The 24,306-nt window shown below is 36.5% G+C and overlaps 1 protein-coding gene across 6 annotated transcripts in view; it reads right to left on the bottom strand.

Annotated features, from left to right (window-relative positions):
* Window positions 1-24,306, bottom strand: part of Afg1l (AFG1 like ATPase) — a 228,255-nt gene that overhangs the window by 29,534 nt on the left and 174,415 nt on the right. For all 6 annotated transcript variants that reach the window (XR_004517163.1, XM_010635303.3, XM_033763435.1 and 3 more), the window contains 2 exons: window positions 8,776-8,846; window positions 8,419-8,519 (listed from right to left, as the gene is read on the bottom strand). Coding sequence is in view for 5 of the 6 variants with exons in the window: in XM_010635303.3 (XP_010633605.1) it covers window positions 8,419-8,519; window positions 8,776-8,846 (172 nt within the window). In the remaining variant the exon portion in view is untranslated. The remainder of the gene's footprint in view (window positions 1-8,418; window positions 8,520-8,775; window positions 8,847-24,306) is intronic.

Here is a 24,306-nt window from a genome sequence, read left to right as displayed (position 1 = left end):
TACAAATTCAATTGATTTCCAAGGGCTGGTTATAATTCAAGGTGATTGTAAGTCAATACTGCTGAGATCTGGATGTTTACTGGGTACATGCTGTAGATAACTAGAGGCAGATGAATCTTCCATTAACCTTATTAACCCAAGTTGTTCATATGTCAGGCCAGTTGTAATCTGAGGGTACTCTGTACTTAAAAATCAAAGAATTTGGGGGGAAAAAAGCCAGCTGGTAGATAAGCAATAAAAAAAACCAAACCAGTATTTTTCAAATGCTTTGTAGTTACGTTAATTGGTTGATTTTGATTTTTTTCTTTCAGTTCTTTACCAACCACATCACATAGCCTTTTTGTTTTTGGTAACGGGGATTGAACTCACAACCTTGCACTTGCAAGGCAGGTGTGGTGCCACTGAGCTACATCCCCAGCCCCACATCACATAGGCTTTGAGAACTATGTTTAACCATTGTGTAGTGCTCTGAAAAAGCAAAATGAGATAATTTACTGTAAATTTTAAAACAAATTCTGTTTTAGGGACTAAGGCTGTAGATCAGTGGTAGAATGCTTGCCTACCAGGTACAAGGCTCCAGGTTCAATCCCTAACCCTGAAAAAAACGACAACAACAACAAAAAAAAAACCAACAATGAACCAACCAACCAAGAAAACAAAAAAAGTCCCTTATTGTTAGATTTTTTTTAAGTTATTTTTTTTTTTTTAATTGCAGTGCTGAGTTATCAAACCCAGGGCCTTATGCAATCTAGGCAAGTGCTCTACCACTGAGCTGCACCCTGAGCTCAAATTCTGTTAAAGAGTTAATTACTTTAACTTTAAAAAAATAATTCCTCATTGTCTCACAAAGTAAATGACATATTTTCCCTAAATACTCAAGTAGATTTTAAATATTAGCTTTGTCAAACATGTTCCTAGAGTACAAGTGACTTCAGAAAGAATGACTTCTATGTACTACTAGATCTGATTCACAAAATAACTGTAACCTTGAGACAGAACACAGGGAAAGTGGACCATTCTTGGTATATGTATTCCTCCCTGAGACCCTCTGGGAATCCTTGAGCATGTCCTTCCTATTACAGGGGCTGGACATGTTTTTAAACCATCTCAATTAACAGCATAATATAATATACTGACAGTTTTAAGAATTCTCTTTTTCTTTCATATCCAAAATTTCAGAATAATACATATTTTACATTTTAAGTCAAATTATGACATATGCAAATTATGGGATTGTATTCCGAAAATCTTTCTATTCCAAGGACCCATGTAAAACAGGCTACATCCAGGCATGTATGGTGAATTTTACACCTAACTAAAGATGTCCTTTATTGCTTCTCACACATGTAACTACATCCTCCAAACTGGCACTGAAAGACAAATGGGGACCTTAGGGATAGTCAGTGCTGCTTGAAAGATTAGATCATTGTCAAAGTGCCTTGCAAACCCAAGACTATGACTCTAGTTTAAGGGTGGATTAGGAATGTGTCCAGGAAAGAGAGATCAAAAGACTTAGGGCTCATTTGTGACCGTAGGTTCTTACTCCTCCTTATAAGACTCTGACCCACCCACTACCAAGCTCTTGTAATCTCCCTGTGATCATCTGCCACCTCTTCTTTTGTCAGACCAGCTGTCTGCCTTATTTGGACAGGGCATTTCCAGAGGTCAGCATAGGTAGGAAACGAACACACAGAGGTAGGCAATGCTAGAAGAATGGGTTTGCTGCTGGGCAGGCTAAAGGGCCAAGGACATTCCTGGGCTGCCTCAGTGTTAATGCCATTATTTTCGGATGCTAATCAACACTGCTAGAATCCAAACAACATCAATTTTGAGTCTTGGCCAAATAGTATAGATAAAAGCTAGATATCCTTGAGTATTTCCTGAGAATGTACCAAACACAGGACATAAACCAGAAGTAGTTTCCAACCAGTAGTTTCACTTAGAATAAAACTGATGAAAGCATTAACAAACAATGAGAAGGGAAATGCCACTTCCCAAAAAGATACCATCTGATATGGATGTAAGTCCGATATATAAACTAATATGATACAATCAAGGTAAAGGGATGTTGTCCAATAAATGTCTCTGATAGAACTCCACTCCTTCAGACCTAAGACCCAAAGGAGAGAGAGAGACAGCACACAACAAGTTGATAGTGAACAATATGCACAGCCATACATATGCATCAACTGATATATTTTCTGCCCAGACTTTTTGCAAACACACCTGGACATCTGTCATTATTTTAAAGACACAAATAATGAACAGCTCTTGCAATACTTACTTTGAACACAGTTATTGGTTGAAGAAACAATTTTCTGCAGGTGTAAAAATTATTTCTCAATGAGGAAAATTCAGGTATAACCAGTCTACTCGTTAAGCCTTTAGAATTCAGCTTTGGTTTGCTTTCTTTAAAAATGATTCTTTCCTTTCTGGTGCACAAAAGTTTAACCCTAAAGCAAGTGGTTCTCAAACATTTTGGTTTCAGGACCTCTTTATACTCTTAAAAATTAGAATCCAAAGGGCTTTTGTTTAGTTTTATTATCTCTTTCAATGTTTACTTTATTAGAAAATCAAAATGGTGGAGAATTTAAAATAATTATTAATTCATTTAAAGTAACAATGATAAACCATCACATTAAATCCATCAAATTAACATGAATAACATTTTTATAAAAAATTGTATCTTCCAAGGGGCTGGGGATTTAGCTCAGCGATTCTGGCACCTGCCTCACAAGTGCAAGGGCCTGAGTTTGATCCCTGGTACAAAAAAAAAAAAAAATTATCTTCCAATCATAAGAGTGAGATTATTTCATATTTTAAAAAAATCACGTTAATGTGTGGCTTAATAAAAAATAGATTCTTATATCAGTTTCTACATTCAATGTACTGCAATTAAGCTGTTTTGGTTAAGGTAAATAAGAAAATTTAGCCCTACAAAGATATGAAATGGGAAAAGGGAAAAGAATTAGGATAGCCCTATGAGATTAATTCTGGACATTCTTATTTGATGCTACATGAAAACACAACAATAAATTCATTCCAAAGAGATTACGAACAGGAGGGAAAAGAGTAACCTTAGGATAGAAAAACCTAACAAGTAAGTATCAGACAAGTGTGAGAATAATTAACCTCAATGGTAATAAATCATGTCAATGGTATGGATCCTTAAAATGTGATATAAATAGCACTTGCCTGCTGTGAGCTACTGCCCAAAACTCATAATTCCTGTTTAGTTGTGAGAAAAAAATCAGACAAATTTAAAGTAAAGGACATTTCTACAAAATACCTGATTTGTACTCCTCAAAACTGTCAAAGTCCTTGAAAAATAAGAAACCTGAGAAACTGTCATATTCAGTAAGGGCTGGGGAGGGCCAGGAATTTAGCTGTGGCTCCACCCGCTGCCTTGCAAGCACAAGGTATCAACAAACAAAAATAAGGGCTGGGGATTTAGCTCAGTGGAGCTGTGCTTGCCTCGCAAGTGCAAAGTCCTGAATTCAAACCCTGATACAAAAAAAAAAGATAAGATACTTTTTGAATTGTTATATTCCATTAGTTTTTCTTATATTTCAAATGGATCTTTTTGCCATGAATGATTTTATGAGTATGCACTGATTATTGGAAAACATTGGCTCAATAAGTTAGACCTTCCAATTTTGATATATTAAATTATACAATTATCAAAACACTGCATTTGTTGATTATCATCATCAATCACATCAGAAAAAAAACATGTGTAAGAATTGGGAAACTAGAACCAAGATATATCATGTAAAGGTAAAAGATCCCAATGATAAATGTCACTGTGCTGTCTACTTTAAATGTACCAATAAACATAATGGGGTAAAAAAAGAATTGGGAAACTGTCAAATTTGTGATGGCAGAAACAAGTTTTCCAGAATCTTACTTTTTACTGTTTGCTCAAATTTTATTACTGGTAACAAATATTCTGTTTTACTATAATGATAATTTTACTTCATTCATTTTCAAGAAAATATCTGTCAAACACAGAAAATGTTTGGCAAACCTAAATAACCATAGTTTGTCTGTCATTCTTTTTTTTGGTAAAGGGAATTGAACTCAGGTCCTTGCACTTGCAAGGGAGGCCACCGAACTGCTGAGCTAAATCCCTGGCCCTTGTCATTCAGTTTTTTAAATAAAAAAATGGTATTCTGTAGTAAAAAAATCGGCTAGTTCACCTTGCAACTCAAACAACTGCCCTCCACTTTACAGAGTGCTTCCTTCAAGACAACCATCATATTTGCACATAGTAGAAATGTTTTATTATGCATACTCCCCATTTCAACGTAAAGAGTATTATAAGGACATGTCCGCAAGGTTGAAATTAAACAAAATTTATAACTTTTACTGCTACTTCAAGAACAAAAGTGAAACTAGTTTTTTGTTGGTTTGGCTGCTGTTGGTCTACTATGAGTATGTGGCAATGAGGGATTTGATACAGAATAGGGTTTGGTGCCACTGTCTTGATTCAGGCTTGATTCAGCAGTTTTACCATAGTTTATCTTTTTTTTTTTTTTAACTTTGTAGGATTTTATTTTTACTAATTATGTATTTTTATTAGTACAAGTCTGCAGTACATGATTACATTTGTCATGGGGAGTTGGCACATACACATTAACACATCTTAATTCTTTATTGTCTACTTCGTCTTCCATCCCTCCCTGCTCCCTCCAACTCTTGATGCCCTTCCCAATTGAAAATAAATGGGTAAAGGATCGATAATAGGAAGTAGGGAGATCTTTTTCAAATGGAAAGGGAACAAGAGATGGACAGGAGAGGAAAGGAAGGGAAAAAGATTACCCATGGTTTCTTTTGCACCACTACTGTATATGGCACCCCAGTGAGGAGGGGGAATTGTCTGCCTAAAGAATTTAGATCTCTAGGACCCTTGAAAGTGTCTCAGGAACCTCTGGGGGGAGTCTATGAGTCACACTTTGTGAACCACTAACTTAAGTAACCACAATTCTAATCACGACCCTCTGATTAAACTAAGTTTCAGTGCCAAGGTTAGAGTTAAGAAAGGAAACACAGAATCCCCTGTCATGTCCACAGAGATGATCTGGATGCATTTCCTGTAGCTACAGCTCTGATATGGAAGGAATGGTGGGGAACAAAGGCCACCCAAGCACACTGTCCTCTACCCTCCCCCAGTTCTCTGCAGAAGCACCTCCCAACCTTTTCCTTATCATGGCAGAGAGAAAGAAAAGTAATTTTCTTATTAAAGGGTAAGGCCTGAGAGCCCAAGACAGCTGGCGGTGCAAGCCATACACAGCCTTCAGGAGGACATGGGTCAGGTGCTGTACCAATTCCCCATGGGAATGCCAAAGCTGTGAGCTGGACAGTTCTGTCTTCTTGGCACAGAGTGTGTTTTAGGCCTGGAGGGTGTCTCATCTCCAGCCAACGTCATGTTCAATGAAAATCGCAAAGTTTAGCTCAGATGTAGTAATTCACAAAGTATCTGACTGGAGTTCATGGCACAATTCAAATTATATTAATGATTTGAGGCAAAACTTTTTCAGAACATTTTCAGACATGACAAGTAATAAAGAACATGGTATCTGGAACCCAGACTACCAAGGAGTTCAAATTTCTCCACCTATCAAATGAAGACAATAATAGTGACTATCTACATAAGTATTAAATATACTAATATATAAAAAGAACTTAGAATGATGCCTGATGGGTGGCACTGTTAATTATTACTACGCAGCAGCCAGGGGCCTACTCATTGAGGCTACTTCTCTGAGGATGACGGAGCTGAACTGCAAAGAAAAAGATCTGGAGAGCTATCAAAAGCTAGATATCAGCTGACAGGGTTGCAGATCTGAGAAACTGTGTATGGACAAGCAAAAGAAGAGATGTATCCGGGGTCCTTTTTGGCTTATCCATGGCAAATGTCAGGGACTGCCAGATGAAACCTCCTTTTTCCTTATTAAGACACTAACAGTGAAGTTTCTACCCAATACATTCCAAGGTTTATAAATATATTATTCTTTCCTTGGAAAGGGCCAGGGTTCAAAAACAACCATTACAGACTATGAAGCCATTTACCCCTTGCCAAAGTTTTTTTTCATGATGATGTGAGTAGTGGTGGTTGGCTGGGTCTCAAGCGTCAAGAGCCTCCCAGAAAACTAGCCAAGGTGTTCCAAGGCTGGGACGGTCTGGGATATGCCAGACACCTGCTTCTTTACCTTGGTTTTTCTCTTTACTGAACACTTTTGGACAATAATTTAGCCTGGCTCTGAGATCATTATAACTAATTAAGAGGTTTAGGCTACATCCGAAATTGAATGATTTCAAGGGTCCTCTTCATGCAAATGTTCAATATCTGAATTGCTACAATTACAAAACTGCAAAGAAATGCAAAATCATGCTATCAAGAAAATAGTTACAAATGAACTGACCACTTAAAAATTTAGCCCTTCCTCAAATATCCCTCACCACTTAATGCTAGGAACTAGCCTTATCATTTGGGTCAATGTTTTCTGTTGGTCTGGGAGCTCACCTGATACAGTAAACATCTCACAATTACAATGCAGATGAAGGGTAAATCTATCCATGACAAAGATCCGTCCAACTTGAAGCAGAAAAACAACAGCATCACAAAAGTGTCAAAAGAAAACAACAGGAATATCATGATGTAAAAGAACATTTTTAAAAAATGGATGAAATTCTTAAATGTTTTTATAAAAATAACTTCTTCTATGACTGACTAGCCAAATCATCAAAGAATTTTCTCAAGAAAGTTAAGTGAAAAATAGAAAGTTACTCATTGTTTATTCTGAGTTTAGTTCATAGTTGTTATTATAATCCATATTTTTGTCAAAGGACATACAAGTGATTCATTATAAGTATTGCTGTCATTTTTAAGATTAAGTTCCTATCAACCTTCCTCTAATCCCCATGTGGTAGATAAACTATGAAGATTTGGGTCTCTAAGTGGCCTTTTTCTGATACTAAATTTCCTGAAATAATAAGCATATGAAAAATATAGGTAAATGGTCCATATCTGCTCCACCCTTGCCTCCTCTCCCAAGAGCCAAGGGACGCGTCCTTCCTCTGTCCTCACAGGGGGTCCTTCAGCAGGAGGAAGAGCTTCATCTTTTATATTTACAAGATTCTCCTCTGGCAATGTGGGTGAAACCTAAGTGTCAGCCCTAACAGAATTTTGGCTGGAGACATGGGATTACTGTGAACTTAATAAGCTCGACCCATTAGAGATCTGGAGGGTCATATCAGCCAGAAGACAATCACTCAGAGTGACTGGCATTAGCACCCTGTCAGAGGATCCTAACTGATCAGGACTCTAAACATTACGGGTTCTGAAGTGCTAATGGATCGCAGATGGGATTCATCTCTCTAGTTTAAAAATTACAAATTTACTCTGTCAGAAATAATTATGTAATTAGCTTTTAAGAAAAATACTCACAAAACAGTATAAATAAAAACTTCCTCTTCCTCTTTACTGCAAACTCTTTAGTTACATAAAAGTCAAGATAAATCAGAGCTGGAATGATTATATATGTCAATACAGGAATTATATATAAAAGTTATATCTAATTTGGATTGCTCTCCATATTACAATCAAGCCAGGTGTGGCAGCACATGCCAGTAATCCCAGCACTCAGGAGGCTGAGGCAGGAGGATCACCTTGAGTTTGGAGGCCAGCCTGGGCTACAAAGTGAGTTCAAGGCCAGCCTGGCCTCTATAAAGAGACCCTGTCTCAAAAACAAACAAACAAAAAATTACAATCAGTAAATATACTAAATATCCACTGAGTACTGAGATTCTCAAACTTTGAAAGATAGAATTCGTATCTATAATGAATCTGCAACCTAGTCTTTCTTACTTATATGAATGTATGTATGTGTACATATTTATCTGTGCAACGTACTGTTTATGATCCAATATAGATGTTTGAGTTTTAGAAATTCTCTTTCTTTGACCCTGGCCTCAACAGGTGAGATCTTATGGCACAGTGGATGGACAGCGGGTGTGAAGAATGGGGATTGTTTATGTGTTGCATTCTTGGATAATTGTAACGTTTCTGCATCTTCCTTTCTCCACATACTAACCTCATCTCTCTAATTATTTTTAATCCCTTATGTTTGACTTTTATAAACTAGCACTAGAAGTTATTTTATTTTTGCTTGCAGCAGTATTTGAGTTTTCTCTGAACTTCTAATTTTGCTTTAGAGTTCCTCTAGGAGCAAAATTTTGTGCCAATATCTATAAAAAGCACATGGCAAATATAGATGAGTGTTTCCCTTAATGAGACTTTTCAACCAGTTCTGACTCTCTGAATAGTATTTTAAAATCTGAACAGGCAGAGAGGGAAACTTGAAGTATTTTAATATGAGAAAAGGCCAATGAGTCTGGACGTGCCTGGGTACTTACTCTCTCACACAGCTCTTCAAATGTGCAGTCGGCAATGGTTCCACAGGCTTTATTCAGCCGCAGCTCTCTGCCTTGCACTTTTAGAATCCTTGGTCTAGTTACTATGGGAACATGAACAAAGACTCAATCTTGTCTGGATAATTACTATAAAATTCATCTCTTACAGATAGGAAATGCATAGCTTGATGAATAATAGCACATGATTCAACACATAAATTAGACAAAATGCTGATACAATGACTGCCACTTGAGCGTGGCATCAACCCATATACAGCAATGGAACTTATTAATTGGTCAGTGGAGATTGGGCATTGTGTTCTAAATGTATTCTCTTTCAAGAGAAATTAACTTACGTACAATCATTTTGTTTCTGAGCCAGCTCATCAAACAACTTATCCATGACAGCCTCCACATCAGCTTCACTTGTGCTACAGTGAAAAGAATAATAGAATATGAAATTAATAACACTTGAAGCCAACATCAAACAGCTGCCTAAGCCCGCTTAGCTTTTTGCCCATAAAAAAAGAGAACAGGATGTTATGTTCTAAATACAAACATTAGATTTAGAATACACTTAAAAGCAGAGAATATTAACTCTCAGGTAGATGATTCTGCCTTATTTGCATACACTGAAAGACTTCTGTGCTTCTAGCTGTTTCCAGTAATGAGATGATACAGGCAGAGTAAATCCATTAATACTATGTGTACACAATGAGAAGAAAGCTTCTGGCTCTCTCTTGCATGCAAAACAAGAGCAAATAGACAAGGCAGTCAAGCATCCAGAAAAGTATCCTTTGAAATCTCTACTGAGAGGGTACATGTGAAATTAAATATTGAAGCTGCTTTAAAAAAAAAGAAAAATCAAGTCAAGCTGCTGACTGAGAGGATCAAATATCCAGAATTAAATTACCAGCTTTGAAATACCAACTTGATCTGCACATCAATAACTTTATCAGACTTCTAGTATATGGACAATTATAAACCACAGTTTTTTCTCAAAAGTGTGCTTGTTGGAAATTCCAGAAAACTCTGTAGTGCCCACCATCATAGCTACTATGAAGTTGGTCTCACCACACAATCTTTTGTATTCTAATTAGAAATCACCATATGGTTTAGGGAACACATATATAGAAATGTGATAATGCTATGGCCTTTCTTCCTCTCACTTTTTTTAAGAGAGGCTGATAAATTAACATTCAATAAAATAAAATAACTGGTAGAAGAAACACTGTTCAAAAAAAAGCTTCAAGTGAAAATGTAAGTTTACTCTGATTCTACATACAAACTTATACAGAATGACCTGCCAATATGTTCAGTTTTGACATGCAATTCACTCTTAACTAGTTGTGGAAGGAATGGAACTAAATTCTAAAATATCCACTTAATAAAGTCTTACTGCCAATTAATACAACAGATTATTTTCTTTTTAGATTAAGTTTAAACTAAACAAAACCATTGTCCTTTGAGGTAATTATCAGGTGGCAGGCATTTAACACACAACCAATTCTTCCAGTGTTCTACAGCAAATGCCTTAAAAATTCAAAAAAGCGTGTGGCCATTGTGAAGGGTCTGAAATTGTCGTGTTCCATGTAATAACCACTCCACCTCAAAGGATCTTAAAAATAGTATTTGCAATGGTTAACTCTGTAAGAGAAATACTGTTGTCTTTAATGAAGCCTTGGGTGACATCTGAATAAAATAATACATCAAATGAAGTATCAGAGTGATAACAGAGACCAAAACCAAACTTAAAGGTATAAACACATCACACGAGTCAATGTGAATGTCAGGGCTCCCACCAAGCACATGTATGCTTAGACATTATTCTTGTGAATTCACTTGGAACAATGTTCATTTCAAAATGTAGGTGGACACAAGCACAACTTTTATAGAAGTGATCTACTTTTTAAAGGGACATAAAAAGGAGATAACAGGTTAGGAGTGTAGATCAGTGGTAGAGTACCAGGGCTCAATCCCCAACATAGGGGAGAAAATAAGAGAGAGCAATGTTAGTCACCCAGGGCACGTACTGGCTTTTAGAAAGTCAACTTCTCCCTAGGCTAGAATCATAGGCTTACTTATTAGACAAGGAGAACTAAATTCTGAAAAATAATCAAGAGAGGTGAAAGTCTCCAGAACATATTTGGCAAATAAATCATTGCTTCCTAGCTTCTCCGGTGATTATTCCTTTTTACCCTGTGCTCCAATGTAACACAGTAGCAACATGTGGCTCTAAACACTATATTCAGATTACATCTTTAGTCATTTGTGAAAGGATTATATGTGATATCACATGCAGCGAAATTATACATGAAATTACAAAATTTTTTAGAGCTGTAATAAACAAATTCCTTTTATAAATAAAATTTTAACTGAAAAGCCACAGTAGATAGAAATCCAGTGACACCTACAATAGTTTTACAGCACATGTAAGAATTGTAGGATTTTATATCTTCATCTGCCTTCCATTTCTTAATTGCTCCTTATAAAATTGCCAATTGAGAATATAGGTTTGACCTCAAGTCTAGTCTTGAATTTGACTTCCAAAAAAGCACAACACTCCAAATTTCTTTTAATATTATAGTCTTAATTTTTAAAAAAAGTTTTGTTTAGAAGACAATGCCCAACTAAACAGGAGAAAAAGCAGCTATGTGTAATTATATATAATAGTTATTCACTGTATTGGAAGTGTTTTTTGTATGATATCTAGAATGCACCTGCTCTGTCCATCTCCTCAATATAAAATGACTTAAACCAACACTACCAAAAGTAAAGAGCCCTACATAAGGAGCACACATTGACAATTCTGCTAGTCTTAAAGGCAGTAAAGAGACAGAAAATATATCCAATAGTACATTACATCTTACATAATTTCCATGGAATTTCCAATGGCTTCTATGCAATGTGCCTATTTTCCATAATCATATTACCAACTACCAAGATAGTAAAGATGAATTTAAAAGTAATGATACTGAGTGGAACTGTCTGAAGCCAGTGCCCCACAAATGGGGAAAAGTATATTTAGTTCAGCAGCAATACAGCACAGTGTGACAATATTGTGCTTAGACACAGATCTTCCAGAACTGAAAGAAGTACAAGGCAAGGCAAGATATAAAACTACAGTACACTATTAAATAACCCTGAAACATACATATATTGCATTTTTCAAAGAAAGACATCCATTTTTATTGTAAGTGTCATAAGAATTCTATAAGGCTGGGGATTTAGCTCAGTGGTGCCGCCACATGCCACACAAGCACAAAGTCCTGAGTTTGATCCCTGGTATGAAAAAAGAAAGAAAGAAGAAGAAGCAGAAGAAGAGGAAGAGGATGGGGAGGAGGAGGAGGAAGGAGGAGGAGGAGGAGAAAGAATTCTACTATTATAAATACATGCCAGAAGTTATAAAATACAAAATTTTGTTGGTGTTAAGTAGCCTAAAAATAAAAGCACTTTATAAAAGCAGCCTATTTAGCCTAAAACTGTTACCATCATAGTTGGCTGAGGGACTAAATTCTACTGATATGGATGCAGGAAAGGAAGCCCATATTCATAAAGTCTAAAAAGTAGGAGTGGCTAGTGCATGCTTTTGTCCTTTTTTTTTCAGTTATATCTAAATTGATATGAAATAAATAAGGATACTGTGGAAGAAATTCTTACCAGAAATGTATATATTAAAAATTCCTTAACAAATAGCTTGTGAGAACATACTAGTCTTCTCACATTCCACTCAGATTTCAGTTTTTCCCACTTAAGAAGATTATTATCATTTACTTATGTATTGCGGCACTGGGGATTGATCCAGGGCCTTGCACATGGTAGGCAAGTCCTCTAGCACTGAGCTACATCCCCAGACCAGAATTCAATAAATATTTTTAAGTCTGAGAAGTAAAGAGAAAAATTAAAAACTGCCTGTCTATACTAGTCTAAAAGTTTGTTTTATTTAAATGCATTTCATATTTATTTTAAACATTTTTGAATATCTTTTGTATTTCTAGTAAAATTTTTAAAAGACTCTAAACTATTTAGTATCACACAGAGAATAACAGAAGTTTTCATTCATCATCTGTTGAACAACTATTATGTAGCAATTTACCTATACCACTTCTAGTTTACATTACATCATCTCATTTTCACAGAGAGAATGTTGAGATGTAGAGAATTAAGTCACTTAATCTAAACACATAAAAAAGTAATCTTATGAATAACAGAAAATATTAAGGTAAACAGGGCAGTATAGAACTAGAAACAGTAGCAATACTTACGGCATATGACTAATACTGTCAATGTATAAAAAAAATTCCAATAGATAAAAAAGTTGACTACCCCAATAGAAAAACTATCAAAAGATTTGCACAGGCAAATTGCATAAAAAGATAGTTTAACAGGCAAAAGCATGTATAAAACCATTCATTCCTACAAGAAATAAAAAATGGAAAGTAAATCATGAGATGCCATTCTTCCAGCCAAAATGGCAGAGTTAGGAAAATGGATCAAATACCCCATACAAACTCAGGTATGGTGAAAAAAACACTCTCATACTCCTGGGAGGAATGTAAAACTGGGACATGGTTTCAGGACAAGTAGGTAATCTGTAACAAAAGCACTAAAAACATGTTTATTATAACACCTAGGTTTTCGTGCATAGGAATTTCACCTACAGAAAAGATGGTAGCCAGGCACGGTAGCACAAGTCTGTAATCCCAGCACTCGGGAGGCTGAGGCAGGAGACTCGCCATGAGTTTGACACCAGCCTGGGCTACATGGTAAGTTCAAGGCCAGCCTGAATTATATAGTGAGACCCTGCCTCAAACAACAACAACAACAACAATAATAGCTTAAAAAAGAAGAAATGAAGTTAACTATTAGAAGTGTTACTGTGACACTGATTGTAGCAGCACAAAAGGGAAAGAGAACTTAAGCATCCAATAATGGAGAACCAGGTTAAACATATTTGAAAGCACTATTCAATGGAATACTGTGCAGCTTGTGAGTCCATCTTTCCCCTCTTGTCAATGACAGTGAAGGTGCTGATGGTAGAAGTGCTACGTAAATCCAACTTTCTAAGAACTGCCAATGCGCCAAGAAGTGCCTGGGTCCAGACACTTTCCCTCGTGGTTGGTTATATGAGCAGGAGAACCAGTCCCTCTCCAATCGTGACCCCTCAACCACCATCCCTGGCTCTCTCCACAACACAAAGGTCTTTATAAGGAGGGGGAAACGAACTAGGAATCACTGGCCATTGTGCCGAGTGCTTGTGATACGAGCTTTTTCCCTCCCTTCTCATTTTGGTAGAGAAGATGATCTCAAAAGACAAGTGATGGAGGCAAGGGCTCTAAAGAGAATCACTTGGAGTTGGGCATGGTGGCCCCAAAAGTCCTGGGATTCTGGGAGCCTGAGGCAGGAAAACTGCAAATCCAAGCGCAGCCTGGTCAACTTAGATTCACGCCCTCTACCTGGACTGGCAGATTCCTGCCCCTCCCTCCAGTCCAGCAGTAACTGGTAAGAAGCCAGGGAAGCCTCCCCTCTGGACAGGTATTGAACCCAGAGCCTCACACGTACTGGGCAAGTGCTCTACACTGACCCATATCCTCAGCTCTTTTTTAAAATGTTGAGGTTTTAGAATGGATCTTGGTAAATTGTCCAGGCTGGCCTCAAACTTTTGATCATCCTGCCTCATTTTCCTTTGTAGCTGGGACCACAAGCATGAGCCACCATACTAGGCTACCAGCACAGGAAGTTTTAACAAGAAAGAGAGCTGGGCTTGGTGCTGCACACCTGTAATCCTGGCCATTCAGAGGCAGAGGCAGAAGAATCAAGTTGGAGGCCAGCTTGGGCAACATAATGAGATCCCAATTTAAAATAAAAATTTTTAAAGGAACTGAGAGTGTAGCTCAATGGTAGAGGAGTTGCCTGGTACATGTGAGGCCCTGGGTTCAATTTTTAGTACTGTCCTTAAAAATAAAAAAGTGAGTCAGGGATTTAGCTCAGTGGTTCCACCGCCTGCCTCGCAAGCGCAAGGTCCCAAGTTCCATCCCCGGTCCAAAAAAAAAAAGGGGGGGGGAATAAAAAAGTGAGAGGCGCGATATACTGAAACCTGCATCTTATATGGTAAAGTTAACATCCCTTACCTCTTCAGTGTCTAGAACGCAACCAGTGAAGCTTCTATGCTAAGGAAGAGACTGAAAGATTTATCTATGGAGGAAACCAAACAGCCAAACGAAAGACTTGGCAGGTACTGACACTGGGATTCTCTAATGAAAAATCTGACCAGCTGCCTTATTATCATGTTCCAATGAAGCCCATCAATCAATAAAGCCCCGCTTATGCACACAGAACTTTTAATCAGCCTCTTAATACCTCATTCTTAAGGAACGAAGAATGTCATGAATGGACTACCGAGTTCTATTCAGGCATTTAAGGGATGCTTCTAGAATAAAAGTCAAAGACCAAAATAAAGAAATAGAAAAAAGGATCTTGGAAGAAGCAAAAGAAAAGCAAAAACCAGAGAGCAAAAAGGGCAACTATATAGTCTAAAATGCCTACAGAAAAAATACTGTATCCATAAAACAAAGTAAGATAGTATGATCAAAGAATGACTAGGACCTAAGAAAGGGCTCTAAATATGACTACTAAGCAAAAACTTTGGGGAAAGAATGGAAAAAAAAGTTGAGGTCATTTTGCAGAATACAGCAAAAAGACAAAAAGATGGAAAGAAGATCAAATAAAACTAGAAGATCAATCCAGAAAATCAACTAGAAAACCAGCATCTAAGTAGGAGGAGTTCCAAAAAATATGGGGGAAAGAAAAGAAGTAAAAAAAAAATCAAAGACAATCTCAGTTTCAAAGAACTGAAGGCTATGATTAAGGTGGTAAGGTCCAACAATGCCCAGCACAAATAACAGAGGAAGAAAAGAGGAAGGAAGGAAGCAAGAGTGGAAAGGGGAGGGAAGAGGGAAAATCCATTTCAAAATACATTATCATGCAATTTTAGGAAACCTAAACACTTCAAAGGGAAAAGAACATGTCAAATATAAAAGGTAAAGGATCTGCCGGGTGTGGTGGCACACGCCTGTAATCCTGGCACTCAAGAGGCTGAGGCAGGAGGATTGCTGAGAACAGCCTGGGCTACATAGGGAGTTCCAGGTCAATCTCAACTACATAGTGAGGCCTTATCTCAAAACAACAACAAAAACCAAAAACAAACAAACAAACAAAAAGATGAAGGATATGATTCAAGTCAAACTTTCTAACAACAATAATGGGAACTTAAAGATGATGGTAGAGTATCTCGAAACGTTATGGTCAAATTACTTGTGCCTAGTCAAACTGTTAGCAAAGTAAAATAAAGACATTATCAGACAGGTGAGAACTCAGACCTCTATTTCTCATGCATGTTTCCCAGAGAGATGCTTCAGGGAGCACTCTGTCAGAACAAAGGAGAGTCCTGCTTCTGGAAGATGAAGAAAGCTCAGCCCCTACCAGTCCTCCTACTGAGAGCAACTATAAATTCTAGACAGGGCTGGGGATTTAGCTCAATGGTGCCACTGCCTGCCTTGCAAGCATACAGTCCTGAGTTTGATCCCTGGTAGCAAAAACAAACAAACAAAAAACTCCAGACAAAATACAAAAATGGGTACCCGAAAGCACTGAACAGCTTTCTGGAGGAAAGCTGCTACTTGGCAGAAAGGAAAATATGGAATAAGTTAATCCACCTTCACAGACAGAGGACAGACCATGTAGGAAACCCTACTTTGGACACCAAAATCTCCAATAGAAAACAAAACCTACAATCCCTCTGACACAGAGAACCACACAGGGTTAGGAGCAACCACATAGCTGGAAAGTCAGGGAGAATCCTACAAAATGTGTTCCCAAATTCCTATAGAGATCAGTATAAGAAAATGCTTTTCATTTTGCACTGATATTGGTGGAACCATTGTGGGTGTGTCCTAAATCATTTTCAATTTAAGTGTGACTTATATAATGTTTTATATAAGCTCATTTCTCTTATTAACATTAATATCATGCTCATGAGATTCATCTATATTGATGTGTATCAAAGCAATTTATTTTAATTGCTGCACTGTATTCTATGGCATGAAAATACCACAATTTATTATTATTTCACTATTGATAAGTATATTCGTCTGCTAGGGCTACTGTAACAAAATACCACAGGCTGAGTGATTTCAACAGGTCCACAATCAGGGTACAGCAGGACTAGTACAATAAGGCTTCTCCCTTAACAAATTTACTTTTCTGTTTCATACTAGGGATGGAAACTGGGAAACTTTACTACTGGGCCTATATTCCAGCCATTTTTAATTTAATTTTTTAAAATTTTGAGATAGGATCTTGCTAAACTACCTATGCTGGCTTCCAACTTGCAATCTTCCTGCCTCAGCCTCCCAAAGTAGCTGGGATCACAGGCATGTGCCACCGTGCTTGGTTCTAGTATACCTCCTATAAGGACTGCATTAGGGCCACCCCTAAAGACCTCATTTAACCTTATTTACCTCCACAAGGCCCTATCTCCAAATACAGTAGCACTAGGAGTTAGGACTAAACACAATTCAGTCCAGAAGTATGAGCTTTTAAAGTATAGCTTACAGTTTAGGGTTGCTATGAACTGTAACATATGAGCATTATAATACATACCTTTTGGTAAACACACATACATGTCTGTAAGGAATAAACTAGAAGTAGGATTGCTGCTTATGAGGTATACACCTATGTTCACTGTAGTATACAGTCAACAGTTTTTCAGAGTGATTATAGCAATTTCTACTCCAGCAATACACAAAGTTTCACTTGTTTACAACCCTGCCAATAACTAGCATTTTTTACATCTTTCCATTTTAGAGATTATGATGATTATATTATAAATAACATCAATTGCAAACTGCCTCAAGTTATTTTTGGACATGGATGGAGTATAAAATACAAACATAATTTATTTAAGAGATAATTTATCCAGAAACAGTTTTTAATAAAATGTCATAATACACCTAGAATTTAAAAATCCATTCTTCTACTGGGTGTGGTAGTGCACACCTGCAATTGTAGTACTCAGGATACTGAGGCAGGAGGATCACTGAGTTTGAGGCCAGCCTGGGCTACACAATGAGTTCAAGGCCAGCAAAGCAAGACGCTGTCTCAAAAAATAAAACTCAAAGAATTCATTCTTCAAAACATCTAAGGTCTCTTGCCTTTTTTTAAAGTAGGAAATTTCAAGAACATAATATTATTATAAAAGCTTTAACTACACAAAATGCCTTTAACTTCAAAATAAGAAAAGAAAATGTCAGGGCCGGGAATTTAGCTCATTGGCGCTGCACCTGTCTTGCAAGTGCAAGATCCTGCATTTGATCTCAGTACTGGGGGGGGAAAAAAAAAAGCCATTTACGATGAAGGAAAGCTGAAGTAGCGCGAGTAAATCTGTAACTCCATGGTCACTTGTCAGTTCTATAGGAAAACCATGTAAAAATTAAACAAAGCCCTATACTAAAAATCTGTATTCAGAAATACATCCATATCTATGAAGCTAGAAAGAAGGACCAAGATCATCTAGTTTTTAAAAAAATCAAGTGTTTGGGGACCAGAGATTTAGCTCAGTGGCACCACACCTGCCTTGCAAGCCCAAGGTCCTCACTTACATCCCTGGTACCAAAAAAAAAAAAAACCAAGTGTTTGGACATAAGACCTAAGATTGACAACAGGCCAACTAAAAAATAAAATGTGCAAATTATACACCAGGATATAGATCATACAAAAATAAAAATGACTGAGCCAGGGATTTAGCTCAGTGGTGCTGCTGCTGCCTCGCAAGCACAAGGTCCTGAGTTCGATCCCCGGTACCAAAAAAAAAAAAAAAAAGTACTTGTAGGGAAAGGTGAAAGGTCACAGCATGAAGATGACACTAGAGTTAAAAGTTTTTCCCAGTGTAAAAAATGGAGAAAGAATACTGTAAGAATTCTTACAGTGGCTGTTAAGAATACAAATGTTACATACATGACAGCAAACACTCAGTTCAGACTTATGTGGTTCCGTTTTAACCACAAAGAAACTTATCTTAAGGAAAGCTGACTGGGGTAGCATCAAAATGATCAGGAGAAAATGAAGAAATTAGGCTCAGATGCTGCTATGGATAGTATTCCATTTTCTCTCATAAGGGAAGATAGAAAAGGAGCAGGGATAAAGAATGTAACTGATTTCCTTCCATTCCTGTGAGAAGTTTGACTCACGGTAATAATTCCTGTGGGATGCTAACATATAGTAGGCCTTTGCGCAGATAAAATGCAGAAAAAAAATTTGTCCACAGACAAACAAAAGTTCCCACTGACAGTCAAAAGTAAAAGAAAGTTTTTTCTGATGAAGAAGCAAGGTCACTATTAAAAAAAATTTTTTTGAGGGATTGCAGATAGAGCAAAGCTGGGATTCTTTCCTTTTGTTCTGCAATGCCCTAGTAAAACCCACCATTTCACTCCCTCTGCCTCCTTTTGTTAAACTCAGAAACTGGTGGAAGGGCAGGTTTCTAGTTTCTGTTGAGCAGTACCACTGTGTCTTTAAGTCAGAAAGGCCCTGGAATCAACCCCTGTTTCGCTGCCAGGAAATTTGGCATCAACTCCTACAGGAATCCTGTGAGTACAGTATCCTGCACTAAAAGCTGATTGCTTTGGGAGTATGAGAATCATGATTTATTTTTCCATATTAAATCAGTAAACAAAGAAGAAAGTAATTAGTTGTTTTAATTTTTAGCAAAGTTTCTACAGCTGAAATCAGGCATTCAACATAAAATTTAGACTCAAAGAAATAGAACATGTCAAAAGAGACCTTATTATTGCTGGATAATTTAAAATTCTCAACAAAAATTCCAAAACACTTGAAGATTTCTGAAAGAGGGTCATGCACGAATTTAAATGGAAATTAATTTCTTCAAGAACCTCCCACTTCATTAGGATTGACTCAAGGGAACAGAATGCTACCCACACTTTGCTCCTTTATCCCTTTTCAAAAATCACAGCTTGTTAAGGTATCAACAAGTAGAATAGGGTTGGCTTTCCTTAGTCCCTCTCTCTCCATGTTCTCTATTCCAAAGAGCCAAAGTTGATTCGACAGAGAAATTTCCCCTTCCTCTTAGAGTCTTGGCCAAACTACCCTGGCAGAGAGCCTCTCACTCTACGGATTCCTTGTGCATTCATGCTGTATGGCTCGTCCTCTACCAAACAATTCTGGGGTTGGAGACAGGTCTAAAATTAAGTTGGTTTACACTTGCCTTAAATATAAAACAGATCTGGTTATATTTCAAATCCTGTAGGTTTCTTTTACATAATGGATTTAGCTGTTAGAATGGATTTTGTCCTACTATTTATCTTCTCAATCACTCAGAGGCTTAATTGACTATTCAAAGATCCATTTCAGTCTCTAAATTTCCCACCCTTCTCAATCACCTGGAGCATAATTTACCTGGTTCCATTAATCTTGACCTGTATATAATGCAGAATGCAGGATCTAGCACCTTTTGCTCTCAAATTCCAGACCTTTACCCCCCACTTTCTCAGTGATAAAACTCCACATAAAATGTCTCTATAATACTGTATTTTCCCAACATAAATCAGTGGCATAACATGTACAGCTGCAACTAGGTAAATCAAAAATATTTATTTTCCATAAAATTTTAGGAAGGCTATATTCATCAAAGATTTTTAAAAAACAAAAAAGATAAAGCAGAAGTTGAAGAATGAGAGAGAGATGAGGGAGTTTTCATAGTAAAAAAGGCACACAGCAAGTAACAAAGATCTAAGACTTTTGCCAGATCTGTTTTTCTTTAATGTTAGAGATTGACCTTTAATTATAACTGTGATCTATTTGAGGATGAAATAACAAAGAGAAAAGAATTCTAAGGAAATCTAAAAACTTTTTTCTATATTTTTATAAGCATACATATTATCCACTAACATAAATATTGTATGTTTACAGAGTATTATTTATACTTTAGTAGATGAGCCTGGCCATCTAATTGGGTATTTCTGTCAGTGTGTCACCTGGAAATGATGGGCCAGCTCTGTTAGACAGCAGGACTGTGTGGCCTGCTGGAAAACAAGCACTGATGTGCCTATTGTCAAATTACACTTTAATAAATAAGTCAAAAATAAAAGATACACAGAACAGACTAATAAAACCTGATTTTGAAGTCTACCCAAAATGAACTTCTTTTGCTACTATAACACTTTCTACATGGTATTATTTGAAAGTAATTTTTAATTTAATAGTCCTTGAGTTAACGCAAGATTAATTAATAAATATTTAAGTGTGCATCTAAAGTATGTCGAACAGGATAATTTTATGGTTTTAATAGATATAATTTTTTACAAAGCAACCTCTCTGATTATACCCTACAGGATATAGAGTAGAGGGTTAATGTTGTTTATAATATGTAGCTATAAATGTGCATTCACATATTCATAAAGTATCAATAGTAGATTAGGATGAAAGGGGACATTAGCCTTAAAGAAATAAGAAGAATAACAAGGGGACTGGGGATTTAGCTCAGTGGCACTGTGCATGCTTTGCAAACAGAAGGTCCTGAGTTTGATCCTTGGTACCCAAAGAAAGGGGGGGCTGGAGATTTAGCTCAGTGGTACTGCACCTGCCTCACAAGCACAAGGTCCTGAGTTTGATCCCCAGTACAAAATAAAGGCAGGGATACAAACTGAACAGCTTTAATCTGAAAAATCCAGATTTCGGATTAGGGTGTTCAACCATTAAGGTTTGTACAAATATTCAGCCACAGAAAGGAGACTAACACATTGGCTTAGTGATGCTTAACCCAAAAATGCAGATTAACTAAAAAATCAATAGGTAAAATATACTGTATCAATAGCATAATGGACAATAATCATGCGATCATCTCAATAGACACTTAAAGTGCATTTCACAAAATCCAATACCCATTTATTTATGTATTTATTTATTTATTTTCTGTGCCAGGGATCCAATTCAGGATCTTGCACTTGCAAGGCAGGCAAAGTGTCACTGAGTTACATCCCCGGCCCTGATCCAATACTCTTTTACAGTATTGAATTTTACAGTAAAGAATTTACAGTAAAGAATTTTACAGTAAGAATGCCCTTAACTTTAAGATAAAGGACATCTGTGAAAAAGACAGAGATAATATCATAATTAATGGTGAAAAACTTGAGTCTTTCTCCCTAAGATCAGATACAAAATAAGGCTATCTACTCTCAGCATGCTGTTTAACATTATACTGGAATTTAGTTTTGAGCAGGGATATTAGGCAAGAAAAATAAAAGTTATCAAGCTTGGAAAGAAAGAAGCAAAGTATATTTGCAAATGTAATCAAGATAAGGTGAGCTAATACTGAATTAGGGTGGACTCTCATCAAATGACTGGTACTTTTACAGGAAGAGGAAATTTAGGCACAGAGACACAAAGAACACTACATAAAAATAAAGAGATTGGAGTGTTCCATCTGTAAGTAAAAAAAAATGTCATAGATTGCTGACTAGAAGACGGGCATGGAAGAGATTTTTTTTTTCAGGATCTCACAAGAAACCAGTTACCAACAATGTTCTCATGCCTTGCAAACAATGTGAGAATAATTTCTCTTATCTTAAGCAACCAGTTTCTGGAACTTTTTTATGGTAACCCTAGGACACTGACATAACATGTTGTATGCATGGACTGGAAGACTTGATACAGTCATGACAGCATTATTTCCCAAAGAATTTACAAATTTAACACAATCCCTAACAAAATTCCATCTGGCTTCTTAGTAGTAGAAATTAACAAGCTGATCCTAAAATTCATATGAAACTTAAAAAAAAAAACTCATAATAGCCACCAAAGTCTGTGGGTAAAGGGATAATAAATCCTGAGGATTTATACTTCCTTGATCTCCAAACTTAGCACAAAGCTATAGTACAGTACTTAAGACAGTGTGGTACTGGCATAAGGAGAGATAAGACCACATCAGTAAGAAATAACTGAAAGTCCAGAAAGAAATCCTTACATTTATGGTAGACTGATTTTCAACAAGTGTCAACACACTTCAACAAGGAAAGAATAGTCTTTTAAACAAATGGTGCTGGGACAAATAAATATTTGTATGTAAAAAAAATGAAGAATGAAGTTAGAGCCCCACTTCACACCATAGGTAAAAATTAACTCAATATGAACCACACATACACACGTAAGAGCTAAAATTATAAAACTCTTCAGAGAAAACACTGGCATAAATTTATTGTCAATGGTTTTTATTTCAATTTTTTATTCATTAAGTTTATTGGTAAATTTTAGGTATACAATATGATGACATTTGCCATTGGGAAATTGTACCTTTACATGATATATCTTGGTTCTTACTATTTTCCCCATTCCCCTGCCCTCTCTTCAATGCCTCCACCCCTCCCTATTTACAAAGACTGTGTCTCCATTTTTTTTCTTTTTTCATATTTTTTCCTTTCCCTTCTTTCCTTCCCCTACCCCTTCCTCTTCCCCTTCCCCTTTGGACATTTTCCTCCTATTTCAAATTATCTATTATACATTTTGATCCCCATTCATACTTGTGTGGCACCAAAACACAAGCAACAAAAGAAAAAATAAGTTGGATATCATTGAAATTTGTTCTCTACAATTGTAGTACTGGGGATTGAACTCAGAGATACTTTGCGACTGAGTTATACCCTCTTTTTTCTGTTTTTAAATTTTAAACAAGACACAAAGAAAGAAAAAGGCAAACCAAAGGATGTGAGGATATTTTTGCAAATTGTATATCTGATGAAAGACTTGTATTTAGAATATATAAAGAATATAAAATTTAATAATACAAAGACAAATCTGGGAAAGTATCTGAATAGACCTTTCTCCTAAGAGGATATGCCAAAAGTCAATAAGCACATAAAATGATAACCATCATTACTAGTAATCAAGAAAATGCTAACCCAAACAATGAGTTACCACTTCATACTTCTAAGATTGTGTTTGTGCTGAACTGTGTCTTCCTGAAAAGATACGTAGAAGACCTAACCCCCAAAAGCTCAAAATGTAAACTCTGATTGGAAACAGGGTCATTGCAGATGCAATTAGTAATGTGAGCAAGCCCTTATTTCAACATGACTGATACCCTTATAAAAAGAAAAGAGGAAGATGGACAGACAAATAGGCAAGTGTTGTCCAGATGTGGAGAAACTGGAACCCCTATGCACTTCTAGTGGGAATGTAAAATTCTATACCTCTTTCAGTTAACAGTTCTTCAAAAAGTTAAACATAGAATTATCTTGCAACCTAGCATTTCTACTCCTAGGTATACACAAGAGAAATTAATTATAAGTTCATACAAAAATTTGTACATGAATGCTCATGCAGCATTATTCACAACAGCCAGAAAGCAAAAACAAACCAAATGCCCATCAACTGATGAATGGATAAATAGAAAGTATACATCTATACAATGAGATACTATTTAGCAATTAAAAGGGTGAAGTATTGATATATGCTACCACATGGATGAACTTTGAAAACAATAAGTAAAAGATTACAATTATAGAGAGCCACATCTTGCATGATTCCATTTATATGAATTATTATAGGTAAATCTATAGAGACTGAAACTAGATTAGTATTTTCATAGGTTGACAAAGATGGAATATATTTGGTTGGGGGAGTAAAGGGTGTCGGCTAAAGGACTCAGGATTTCTTTCTGGGGTGAGAATATGTTCTAAAATTGTAGCAAGGTTGCATAACTCTGTGAATACATAAAAAATCAGGTGAATTATTTGGCATGTGAATTATATCTTAATAAAACTAAAAATAAATCTAGAGGTAAGTACAATAAAATATACTATATATGTGTGTATATATATGTAT

The sequence above is a fragment of the Fukomys damarensis genome, unplaced genomic scaffold, assembly GCF_012274545.1.
Source record: "Fukomys damarensis isolate Sample0158 unplaced genomic scaffold, DMR_v1.0_HiC HiC_scaffold_14, whole genome shotgun sequence".
Taxonomy (NCBI): Eukaryota; Metazoa; Chordata; class Mammalia; order Rodentia; family Bathyergidae; genus Fukomys; species Fukomys damarensis.
The sequence above is the reverse complement of the archived record's forward strand: the minus strand, read 5'-3'. Positions and strand labels throughout refer to the sequence as shown.